This window comes from Alligator mississippiensis, chromosome 2, assembly GCF_030867095.1.
Source record: "Alligator mississippiensis isolate rAllMis1 chromosome 2, rAllMis1, whole genome shotgun sequence".
Classification (NCBI taxonomy): domain Eukaryota; kingdom Metazoa; phylum Chordata; order Crocodylia; family Alligatoridae; genus Alligator; species Alligator mississippiensis.
The window spans coordinates 283380725-283393896 of record NC_081825.1 but is presented as its reverse complement, the minus strand read 5'-3'; the positions used below and the strand labels follow the sequence as shown (position 1 = coordinate 283393896).

The window sequence follows — 13172 nt, the reverse complement described above, 5'->3', positions numbered from 1 at the left end:
AGGGGGCATGTGAAGCTAATTTGTGGTATGGGTGCAAAGAAGGTTGGCCCCTGCTGTCTGAAAGTGTTGAGCCTAAATAGAGTCAGACCTGAGCTGTTAATTCCTCCTTGCACTACCTCTGAACTTGAGATAGGAATTGGTCCCTGAAACAAAGTGGCTGTGTGACACAACAGGCCCCCCTTTTAGGGACACTGCTGGGCCTCATGATCCCCTCCAGGATGTCCCAAAAGACCCTACCCATCCCTTACCAAAGACCAAATCCAGAACCCTGGAGGTCCAACGATGGCAAATATGGGTAAAGTTAGAATGTTTATGGCCACACGTGGTGGCGCTGCTGTGTTAGCTTGTCTGTTTAGAAGGTTTACTTGTATGAGCATAAACAGCTTTTACTTTTTGGAACAGATTAGTTTGCTGAAAATAAAGTAATGGAAGGTCTGCATACACTTTACTAATGAGCTAGAATGAATACATCCTGGAATGAGAGGTTCCCTTTCTGTAAGATAAATATTTAGAATTTTATTGACTGTCCCTCTTTTTAGAAAGGTAGTTTAACTAATCAAAATGGATAATGACTTAAAAGTCATTAGTTATCACAGCAGCAATGCTGCAAAGAAAATTAGACAAAGTGACAAACACGGATGCAAAAGCTATTTCTCTACAGGATTTTGGGACTTACCCCATCATTCCTTGTTCATCCAAAACTCATACCAAAGTCTATGTGAGGTCCAAGAAGGAGGGAAAATGCAAAGTTAGGCCTTCTAGACATGATCCAATTTGGTTTCATGGACATTGAAACATCCCCAGACCAGAGCACCATACAATTTGACTGGACTTAGGAATCAAATATCCAGGGGTCAGTCTAGGTGTCTTCCAAGAGTGATCCAAGCTTAGGTACACTGGTACTTTAGAAAGAATAATAGGAGAGGTAGGCATCTTCTGAAGGTGATGCAGAGAGCCTGGATATGCCAAGGGTAGTCAATAAGAAATACAAAGCACAGGGATGCATCTGAAATCCTACTCCTCTTGGTAACTTAGGTGTCTGACTAAGGTGGCACATTAGACACCTCCATATATTTGCAATCAACTATTAACCCCACATCTGAGGGTAGACATCTAACTGACTGATGGTGTTGGCCACCCTCTGCCCACTAACATAGTGATTAGAGCACTTGCCAAGGAAGTGTAAGACTTAGGTTATAGGTGCTCCTCAACCTGAAACCCAGATCTTGCAGATCCCCTCCTACTGAAGCAGGGTCACTGGGTAACCAAAGGTGAAAAAGCCATAGGTTCACAAGAACAAACACTGAAAACCTGCCCTTAATGTAGTGGTTATAGCATTTATTTGGAGGTGCAAGCTTAAAGTACAGCATGAATTTAGGCACCTACGTTTTGTGGTTTCTGGAGCAGAGCTAAACTTTTAAAATTGGATACCTAAATTCTGCCTAAGCCCCATTTAAGTGCCACTAGGACCAAACTATACTGGGCTCCTTAGGAGCTCTACTACACAAGGAACTACACATTTCTATGCAGACTTTGAAGTTACTAGCAAACATGTCTTTCCTGCCTTTCATTTTACTATACTTTCCTTTGTATCTTAAATGGAAAAAAAAAAATGTGTAGAGATAAGAAAAATGCATTTAATTGTTGAATTATTTTCCCCATTTAATTATTTTCCTGGTCTTTTTTTTTTTAAATCACTATAAAATACATATACCAGGTTGCTCAGATTTTTATCATCAAAGATGCCTGAGTCTGGAATGTAGATATGCAACATGTTACCAATACAAGCTTTCTCTTGTTCTCCTCTAAAACCAAGAATACATGTTAAAAATGAGTACTCAGTTTGATATCTACCAGAAAAATGTAAATGTACATTAAACAGAAGCTTGTTTCATTTTTATTCATTTTTGGATATTCAGGTTAGAAGAAAAACATTGAACAATTCATGGTGCAATACCATTTTCTTTTTAAAAATAGTCACTTGCATATGCCACTCCAGGCACTGCTGTGCTATACTCAATGAAGGGACAGCCACACCTTTAGTATTACTGCTCACTGGGCATATCTACACATGTATTAAGGCACAGTAGTTACTGCGCATTTAGGCTGTGTGTAGATGAAATGAGAGGCAAGTGTGCACAACACTTTAAAGCAGACTAAATGCTTTTGCACCACTTTAATGGTGTCAGTGTTTGCATGCCTCGGCAACGTGTTGCGCATTAATTCCAGTCACTGTAGGAAATTCAGCGACGTGATGTGCCGTAAATGACTTGGGGTGGAGCAAACTAAAACTCCTTCAGTTTGCTGCCCCTACAGCCATGGAGCAAAGCCCTGGGCTCAGTGCAGCTTAATGGCTCTGCAGGAAGCCTAACAGCAGCTCAGGAAGGCAGGCTCCACCCAAGAAAAGTGGCTAGCCTGACACCCCTTCCCCTGGATCCTGCCTGCCTGAGCTGCATGGGGTCCTAGTGCTTCCCTCTGTGGCTGCGGTGCCCCCTGGGACCACCTGAGCCCGGGTCCCTGCTGGCGGGTGCCGCCTGGGGGCAGGAGGGCATCCTTGCTGCAGAGGGAAAGCACCAGCCCTCCCCACAGCCCAAGGACCGCTCTGCCCACCAGCAGCTTACCCTCCCCTTCCCGCCAGAGAGGCAGGTAAGTCAGTGGGGTGTGCGCACAACACAGAGGTTTAATCAGCCCTAAATTGAAGCGATGTTTTTTAAAACCCACCACTTCAATTTAGGACCCATGTTTCGTCTATACATGCCCTTAGGTAGTACCTGTAATAAGAGGTAGTACCTGTAATGCACAGTTATTACAGGTACTAACTAAATGCACAGAAACTGGCACTACTGAACAGCAGTGCCGGCACACACAATTATAGGTGACACCACTACTGACTAATTCTACTGTATATTAGCACAGTAGCATGGGGTTTGCCCACTGTACTAATGGACAGTAGAACTAGTCTACTGTGCTCGAAGTGTGAGAGAGTAACTCATTTTGAAAGCAGCCTAAATATGTTCATCACCACTATTCCTATCACTGTTTAACATTAAATCCCCATTTAACATTGAATCTCTGCTTTTCTCCTCTCTTCTGTCAAAATCACTCATTGAAAAAAGCATCCATGTTAAAAATAAAAAAAGGTGACTGGTAACTATAAAGGCCAATCTTAAAATGTAGGTGTCACTTTTAAAATGCTTCCCATAAGTATCCATTAGGGATACCTTCTAAAAACATTGGAGTTAATGTAGAAATTTCCAACTGACTCTGAGTCAAAGCCTATATATGGTTTACATGTCCTTTATAGTACTGAGTTATACCTTTTAGAAAGAGAGAAGAAGGAAAAAAGCCTAATGACTGTTAAATGAGGCAACATTTGTTACTTGAATTATTTGGGGGGGGGGGGGGTTATATTATAACTACTAGTGGTAAGGCAAGGACAACTGTAGCCACAGAATACACGTAATCAAAGCAGAACATAGTGTTGGCAAAACATTAGACTGGTTTCCAAGATATAAGTTACTCCATTACAGTAAGCATGATCTTAAAGATTTTCCCCATTTAACTCACCTAGGCTCCTTTTGCTAATAATAGAAGTTCACACACACACACACACACACACACACACACACACACACACACACACACACACACACTAACTACATTAAAGCCATTTCAGATAAATAGCCTCTAAGCAATGGTATTTTGCCCCTTTCAGCCTCCCATGCACTAAGTCTAATCATAGGCATAAACTGCTTTTGTCAAGGTCCAAAAAATCTCAGTCCCTTGATATCAATAGTACTTTTGCCAAGTAACATCAACGAAATTGTGATTTAGCCCTTATTTCATGAAGGGCAATATCTATTTAGCATATATTATATGTTCAGCTAAATATATTTGACATGTTATAAACAACTTAGATGATTTGTTATGATGATTCATGTAGCAGAATTTGTGCCACTAGGTCCTGCTGGGCTTACGTTCCATATCAAGACTGGAACGTATAGCCAAAGTCAGCCCAAGAGTGCAGCACTAGCAGTCTGTTCTCTTATTACTGTATTATGGTCACAGCAAGAGGTCTCAATGGTTATCAGGAATGTATTTTGATGTTCAGACCCATAGTAAGAGACTGGCCTGGACTTGAAAAAGCTTACCATTAAAATAGCCAAAGCAGAATATTATCCCTATTTTACGAAGAATGGGAATTGAGGCACAGAGTTGAGGACTTAATCAGAGCCATGCATGCAGTCTCTGGCAGAGCTAGGAAATGAATCCCAATTTCCTCAGTTAAGAATCCATTTACATAACCAGAGAACCACCCTTCCTCCATGTTAATGTAATGACCCTTTTTTAGGTGAGATGTGGAATGATGGTACCACTAGCAAACACATTAAGGGAGGATAAAGCTTGATTGAACCATTCAGAGAATGGCTTGTATTTCCTCTCTCAATAAAGCAGGTTGTAATGCAAAATAATCTTGATGAGCTATTGCTTTGGTCCAGTTGCTTACACAGTCACTGCATTATACATATTTATGTGAAGCATTTTACATAACTCCAGAATGAGCAATAGGATATAAAACCAAATTATGCTTCACGGCATATCTTAAAATGTATTCAATTTTTAATGAGAATACTTCCGCAAAATGTCCCGGGATGGCATTCAGATGCTAGTGGTAGCTGGCCTAGAAATGATGGATGGAGGTACTGGCAACATCATTGTTTCAAAAGATACTATAATAGAAATAAACATATAAATGATTAAGTCCCATTTTCTATCTTACTATCTTCCATGTTATGCAATGGTGAAATGTTGAAATCAAGAGGGTGAAAATGATCAAGAAAGACCCTTCCAGACTTGCTAAATGCTACAGCTGTGGTGTTTGTTCTTCTAGTACTTTGCAAGAACAGAAGGGGGAATTACGGAAGCGCCTATCCTATACTACCCACAAACTGGAAATGCTTGAAACAGAATTTGATTCTACGCGCCAGTATCTTGAAATAGAACTGAGACGTGCTCAGGAAGAACTTGAAAAAGTAACTGAAAAACTGAGAAGGTCAGTAATTAACTTTTTTATGAATGTATTGAGTCAAGAATAAACAAACTACCATACTTAAGAACACAGTATACACATGTATATACACATAAGTCATAATATATTAATATTCATAGTAAAAGTTGCAAGCATAAGTGCATATATCTGTTACAGGTAAAGAGATAAATAGTCTGTATTGCATACATGTATTTATGCATATGTAGCACACACATAGGTGCAGCATATAGTGTATAGCATGAATATGTCTATACATACACACATGCACATATTTATAGCAGTGTATAGATAAGGCAAAGCAGAAGTGGCAACTTCTAGTTCATGATTGTGAATGCACAGCTGCTGGCAGCAGCCGCTTTTTTTCACCCCCATTCCTCAAGTCAGCACCTGAGGCAGTTGCCCCTAGTGCCCCTCCCACAAGTTATGCCACTGCACGGTTGTATACGTATCCACACACATATCCATACAAACACACATGTATCTATACCAGGCATGGGCAATTATTTGAGCTGGAGAGCCATTTAGGGAATGTTGCTGGGCTGTCATGGGCCAGTCAGTTCCACCCCAGCCTGCAATAGCTCAAAGCTCCCTAAGTGGCTCTGCCCTACGCTTGGCCAAGCAGATAGGATGGGGCCACAGGTGGGCAAGGAGCAGCATCTGGGAGCAGGATGGGTGGGCAGGGCCAGGGCTGGGGCTGGGTTTGGGGTCATGAGGCAGTGACAGCGAGGGCTGGGACCTGAGGCAGACCCATGATCCAGTATCCACGTATCCCTGCAACAGGAGTTGGTTCTGTGAGCAGGGGCATGTGGGAAGTGGATCATGGTTCTTCCCTGGGCCCAGCCCCATGCTGTCATCACACAGCAATCCTGGGGTCTACTGGCCCAAGACCCGCATGGGCAGGGCATGCTTGACTGGACGGGTGGAATGGGCCTGTGGGTGGACGGGGAGCAGCATCTGGTAGTAGGACAGGCGGGCAGGGTTGGGGCTGGGATCAGGATCCCAGAGTAGTGACAGCATGGGGCTGGGGCCTGGGACAGAGCCACAATCTATTCCCTGCATGCCCCTGGCTATGGAACCAGTAACCATCGCAGGGACATGAAGGCAGTGGATTGGGGCTCTGCCCCAGTCCCCAGGCTTGTGCTGGCACCACCCTGCAATCCTGGCTCTGGCTCTGGCCACCCGTCTTGCTCCTGGATGCCGCTCCCCACCCACCAGGGGCCCTATCCCATCTGCCAAGCCAAACACACGATGCTCACACAGGTCGTGGTCCAGTCCCCATCAAGACCTTGACTGCCTGCTCCATCCAGCACCCCTGGCAGCAGGTGCAGGGCAGAGGCCAGGGTGCCCAGGCAGTAAGTAGGGGCAGGTTGAGCCAGAATGGCAGACTAGAAGTGGCAGCTGGAAGGACCCCACACTGTGGGGGCTACCAGGAAGTGGGTCCAGTCATCACACCACCCCAGCCCTGCTGCACACCCAATGGCAGTGGGACCAGACACGTGCCATGGCCTGGGCTTCCCCCTGCCCAAGTCTTGGCAGAACAGGGCCAAGGACCCACCACAGGCTGGATAAAAATCTCTTGGCAAGTCAAATCCAGCCTGCAGGATGCATTTTGCCCTCCCCAATCTATACACATACATGCTATTAAGTATATGTGTATGTGTATAGATATACATGCATACATTTTACATACATGAGATAGATATCGATCTCATATATATTTTACTACCTATCATATTACCCATATAAGTGTACATAATGCATATATCCAAACTTAATTTTGCAAGTCAAGTGTAGCTACATTAAATTTAATTATTTTGCTTTTATGCTCCTGCAAGACAACAGAATTTGGCCCTGTCTTTCAATTCCAAGGAAAGTTTCTACCTCATATATGAAATGTTCTGAAAGTTAATATCATAGGGTGACAGAACATGTTACATTTAGTGCCAAAAAAGCACGATGTGATCCTTAAAACATTCTATTTTAATACAAGCTGTGCAGAAAAGATTGTACAGAACTATGCTAAATTTAGGACACAATCAATATAAATAACAATTTTGTCCTCGTTGAAGATAACAGCAGTGACTTAAAGAAGAGTGTGATCTAGCCTTAAACATACAAATGTTTCATAAAACTTTCTATTCATTGGGAAACTCTAAATAGAAAGATTCATTTATCAGTCCAGATTTCTTGGTTGTAGCCATGTTGGTCTAAGGACATAGATAGACAAGGTTCTTTGGTTAAACGTGATATCTTTCATTAGACCAACTAAATAGTTGGAAAAAATGTTCTTTAGAGGCTTTCGGGCACAAACAGCCTTCTTCAGGTGTGCATTTGCATTTTTTATGATGACATTGCTTGAACTGGAAGAATAATTTATTTCTTCAGTTCATGAGCTGAACAAATAAAGAAAATCTAAAAATGTTTTAAAAATGGATACCATCAAAACAAGAGGAAATGTTTTTGGCTTTCTCAATTAAACAAAAGGTAAAGGTAAAGCTGCCCTCTTTAAAAGCCACTGAGGTACTGTGGGGCAGTGGAAGCAGGGCTCCCCTGTTTCTTTAAGTTTGGCATGAGAAGGAAGTGCTGTGGTCAGCAGCATGTTCTAGCAAATATTTACCCCCAGGTAGCTCCTGGTTCTCATTGGATAGGAGGCTGGATGGGCCTCAGGGCCATATTAGAAGTAAAAACAGTGAGTGGAAACCTGTCACCCTCACCTGGGATTGAACCCATGTCCTAGAAATCCATCGGTCTACCAACTGAAATGAAAGAACAAATAGAAAAACCATGGCAACCAGAATATTTAGTTGACATATTTAAATGGATGGAACCAGTAGAGGCTCCAAGAATGGGGCAAGGGGAACGCAGCCCCCAACCTTAGCTGTGCCATGCATCTGCATTGAGCTCTGAGCTCACTAGTCAGCACAGGGTCCTACTGGAGCTCCACAGGAGCAATGAGCTCTGAGCTCACCAGCTAATTGGGGAAGGGTCTGGCCAGAGCCCTTGCTTTCACAAGTCTCCAGAGCCTAGGGGTGAACGCTGATGATGTTCAGCCCTCCCCTTTCTCCCCCTCCCTACTGAACTCAGCAGCAGGGGAAGAAGGGGATGAGCAGCGGTTGCAGCTCTCACCCCCTGGGCTTTGGAGTGGTTCAAAAGTCACTCAGGTACAGCCCAGCTAACAGGAGGTATGACCATGCCTTGGCTTGCTATCTGGATCTGCCCTTGCATAGAACTTTAAGACCCATAAAAAAAATCAGGAAAGCATATTATCACCTGTTTAGAGATGAAGAGTGCACTTATGGGCTTTCCTAAATAGAGGTGCTTCCCTGAATGAGACCCCAAACAGGCTGATAAATAGCACTTTAAGAAATTTTGCAACCTACAGGTTTCTATGTCGAGTACTTTCTTTATACGTGCCTCGCTCTCTATAACATTTTTCTTGTCACTTCAGTTATATCAGAGCAGCTGAGAGTAGCACCATAGATTATAAGGGACTGGAAGGGACCTCAGAAGATCATTGGGTCCAGCCCCCTACACCAGGCAGGAAAGACAACTGGGGTCAGGTGACCCCAGCAAGGTGACAGTCCAGTCTCCTCTTGAAGATTTCCAGGGTAGGTGACTGCACCACCTCTGGAGGGAGACTGGACACCAACTACGAAAAGGTTTTTCCTAATGTTGAGCCTGAAACGGTCTTCCAGGAGTTTGTGGCCATTACTCCTGGTTCCACCCCCCCCCCCCATACACACACACACCCCCCAAGGGTGCCCTGGTGAACAGTTGTTCACCATGCCCTTCACCAGTTCAGTGCAATTTTCTTCTACTGCACAGATCTTTCTAACAAAGTATAATTTGAGCCAGTGCTTAAACTGAGGAAGGGCAAAATTATTTGCAGTGTTCTCTCAGGCCACACACAGACATAACATTTAACGGCTTTAAGAAGGTATTGCCACTGGGGAGCAGGCATTGGGTGTTACATTTGTAACTGTTATGTCTCAATATTCCTGATGCCAGCAAATCCCTGTAACTTTAACTCTGATGAAACAGGGCTAAAGTTGCAATGGTTTTGTTCTACTTCCTTTGCCACAGAACTATGCATCATAATAGCTTATATTGGCATCATTTGATACCAACACCATTGCTGTGGATGTACCCTGAGGCATATCTGCCAGAAAATCAGCTCTAGCCGTGTCTTTTAGAAAGTGTGTGGTAAATCTTGCACCCACTTTAAATAATTCCTCCCATCATCTCTGTTTAGTTACCAAGTACCTCTTACCACATTAAGATCAATGGAGATTTTGGCAGGGTAAAGATTGCAACATCAGGCATGCAGACCTACAAGTAGGGACCTACCAAATTCACTGCAGCAGCGCCTTTAATCTTGTAGGTTCCCCCGCATACCTGACCCTCCCCCATTGCTGATTGGCTGAGGGGCCCCGGTGGCCTTATTGCTTACTGCTGACCTGCCAGGACACAAAACCAGCACCATATTTAAAACCTTGGGTTTTGCCTCCCTACCAATCAGGAGTGAGTGGCAAGGCCCCTCTGCCAATTCGCTGGGGGGGGGGGGGGGAAGGGGGGTAAGGGGGAAAACACAGAGAAACCTGCAAAATTAAAGGAGTTGCCATGCAGCCCACTTCCACTGTAAATTCAGTAGGTCCTTACCTATAGGATAGGACTTGGTTTTCAGAGATGCTAAGCACCCAGTAATTATTGAATTTAATTGGCCTATTGAAGCCAAAAGACTCCCAATCATTTCAGTGGCCCTCAGATCAGGTCCAGTGGATGCTGAAGATGTTCAATATTTTGCAAAAAAACACACACACACACACACACACTAACAAAAATCCAACCAAGCACATTAAACATTTCCTTTACAGCAAACAATATCATCTGTGGAAAGCATTGAAATGAAAGGAATACAAGTGGCATTCAAATACTCTATGCAGCAACTGCTTCACATTATAAAGAAAATTTATTTTAAAAAATTATGTTGCAGGCAGGCAATTTCTGTTCTGAAGATGTATCACATGTGAAGTCCAAAATACACTGCAAGATGAGCTTAAAATTTGTTTCTATTGAGACTAGCAAGAAATAACAAATAACACAAGATAAAGACCTAAAAATCCCCAAGCTGGAAAAAGATATCTACGTTTTAAACCAAAGTGTCATTCAAAGGAGTGTCAGCAGCATGTAAAAGAAAAGTCCTCTGAAAATCAGCACATAGAAAACAGAGCAATAAAATAATACTAATAAATTATCTTCTGTTTTGTTTGCTTCTACTGGGAGAGAAAGGTAACCAGAAAAATCTCTAATAGATTAGCCAAGGGTAACATGATGCCACTTGTATACTAATGAATGTTTCAGCTGATAAAACTCACACTGCTGTTGCATGCAAAGTTTTCTTTCCCAAAGCCAGGAATGCCCATAGCTTTCTAAGCTTTACTGAAAGCTTCCCCCTCTTTACTTCAATATACAATAACACCAAACTCAATTGGTTTGCTGGATTGCTTGGTTTGTTTTTTTAAATGTCACTCTCCCAAGCAAAGAGTACACATTCAGGAGACTTGATGGTTTCCCTCCTCACCAGTTTGTAAACTCCTGAAGGGGACAATTTCAAAATGCATAGAACTGACCTACACTGCCTCCGTAGAAGTCAATGGGAAAACTTCTGTCAGCATCAAGAGGAGCAAACTGAGACAAAAGCATGATTCTGCTTTAAAAAGCTGCTGAAACAACTCTGTTGAGATGCTGTATGACTTGCATCCTGTTAACTTTAAGATGTTCCCTATTAACTCTAGTCATTCAAACAGCTAAAAGAACTTGATTAAAACAGAACTGAAAGCCTAGACAAGGCTCCAAATTGAGAATCACTTTAATATCATTCTGTCTTTTGCAAGATCATATTCCACTGGTCATATTAGGCCCTCAAGTGCATTTGTGTCACTGTTCCACCTTCAGATTATGGCCTCAATAACAACTGTGCAATCCCTGTCGTCTTTGGTTGGAATTTAGAATAGAAATATGTGATCCACATATACACACTTTTGGCTTTAAACATGGACGTAGGAGGCACTTCAGTGTAGATGGCTGGATGTTGGTATGTACTGAACAGGTTTCATGAACAGGAGCCTCACAACTGTGTTGGTCCTAAGAACTAGCAAGAGATAAATTATCATGGTTTTGTAGGAGAGTTGATATACCTTTTGAACAGACCAAGAAGACGTGTGTTCAGTAAGAAGATGCCATTTTTTATGCTCATTCTCCAAAGCAGAACTGCATCTGAAGGGAAATTCCCCCGGAGGCCTTCACAAGGCCTATGCTCTTTGTAAGCCTTATGTCATGGCATCAAGTGGGTTTGAAATACAGAGGGTTTATATGGACCTCCTGAATCAAGGTGAAGGGTTTCTTTCTGGTAGGAGGTTACAGATATTTAATGCTAATGCCCGTCAGAATTCTTTATATTAGTCCCTGATCCAGCAAAATACTTCAGTATATCCTTAACTTTAAGCAGAGAAGTAATCCCCTATGCCAGCGGTTCTCAATCTTTTTTGAAAGACCCCTCATTAGACCTGAGGCCTCCTTCAGAAGAAAAACAGCTCTTAGTTTCCATTCATTTCTTCCCTACAGAAAAATAGAGCAATTTTTCTGTTGCAAAGAACTCAGAAAGGTCACAACAGGGCAGAATGATTGTAACACCATGGACTCCTATTTGAATTCTCCAGGTTTGTCTTGTGAATCATGTTTGCACACCTAGCAGTGCTAATACTTTGGTACCCTGAAGCTCTCTTCAAAAGATCTCAAGGGACCCCAGCACCCTCATTGAAAAAGTGTGCAATACATACTGAAAAAACACAGAGGAAAGCAAACACTATACAACAACAATACAAATCAAGCACCAAAACTATAATAAATGATGATCAGCTCACCTGAAAAATGAATACATTCTAAAAGTACAAGAAGCAATTTCACTGCTTAGGCTTCATTTAACTTACAAAGGTGGCAGACTTTACAATTTAAATGTGCTTCAGACTGCAAAGTTCAGACCATCTGGGTGGATATTTTTTCCATAAGTGGGACTGTTTCTTTTTGTCCAGTTAGTGATTTCAATTTAGGGTCAGTCATTTTCCCTATGTTCTCTTTCATGTATTGCTAAAAGATGCCGATTTAATTTTAGGACACATTTTTTTCTGTCATACCTGGTTTGTTTTCTTCCACGTATTTCTGGGTCCCTTTCTCCTGTTATCATGCACATTGCTCCTGTGGGTCTTTTATTTGTCCAGTTTTTAGTCTGGGCATGTGTTTATGTATCTCTTTTATTTTCATTACCTTTGCATGCAGTTCTCAATAGAAGCATTTTTATGAAGTGTTGCTTTGATTTTGATATATATATCAAAATCAAAGCTGAACTTCTATTAAGAACTGCATGTAAAGGTAATCAAAATAAAAGAGATATATGAACACATATCTATACCTATCTATCGATATATCGTGGCTGTTTTCTTCAGGCTTGGATCTCGCAGAGTGCTTTTAGAAGTGAGGGGTTGTTTTTTTTAGAGGACTGCTTTGAAAAAGTAGGGCTTTCACGCTACTTTCCACTAACCATTCATGGTCAGAGCAAAACTGGATGGAAATAAGAGTGAGACCAGGAGAAGCAGGAAGTTGTGGTCAGTGGCACATTTCTTGTAGAACTTTTAGTGGAGGTTTTCAGTAAGAGTCAGGATAAGCATTGAACAGGGATAGTACAGGACTGGTGGATTTTACATCTGAATGGGGCGGGGGGATGATTATGATACCTGAAGTCCCTTCTAATCCTATGATTCTCACTGTGTCTACAGTAGGGGGGCTCTGTAGGTCAGGAACACTGTGGCAATGGGGATCAATCCTACACTCAAAGTTAAATGCAGAAACAACATAGAAGCAGGCCTACAGTATTTTAGAAGCAAAGCTTTTCCTGGAAAAATTGAAAATATGACAGTAAATGATGCCTTGGCACATGTTGCATATCTGCAACTTTTTTATAGTTGTAAACAGACTGATTCTTAAAGTTTCCCCTGCATGTTGTCTCCTCTCATATGGCTTATTCTGGGGGAAGTGGGTTATATGTAAAATAGCCTCAGTTTTTCTC

The 13172-nt window shown here is 42.3% G+C and overlaps 1 protein-coding gene across 5 annotated transcripts in view; it reads left to right on the top strand.

Annotated features, from left to right (window-relative positions):
* The window catches only part of BEGAIN (brain enriched guanylate kinase associated), a 277663-nt gene that overhangs the window by 153612 nt on the left and 110879 nt on the right, over positions 1-13172 (top strand). For all 5 annotated transcript variants that reach the window (XM_019481582.2, XM_019481584.2, XM_059723228.1 and 2 more), the window contains one exon: positions 4892-5053. In XM_019481582.2, coding sequence (XP_019337127.1) covers positions 4892-5053 — 162 coding nt within the window. The remainder of the gene's footprint in view (positions 1-4891; positions 5054-13172) is intronic.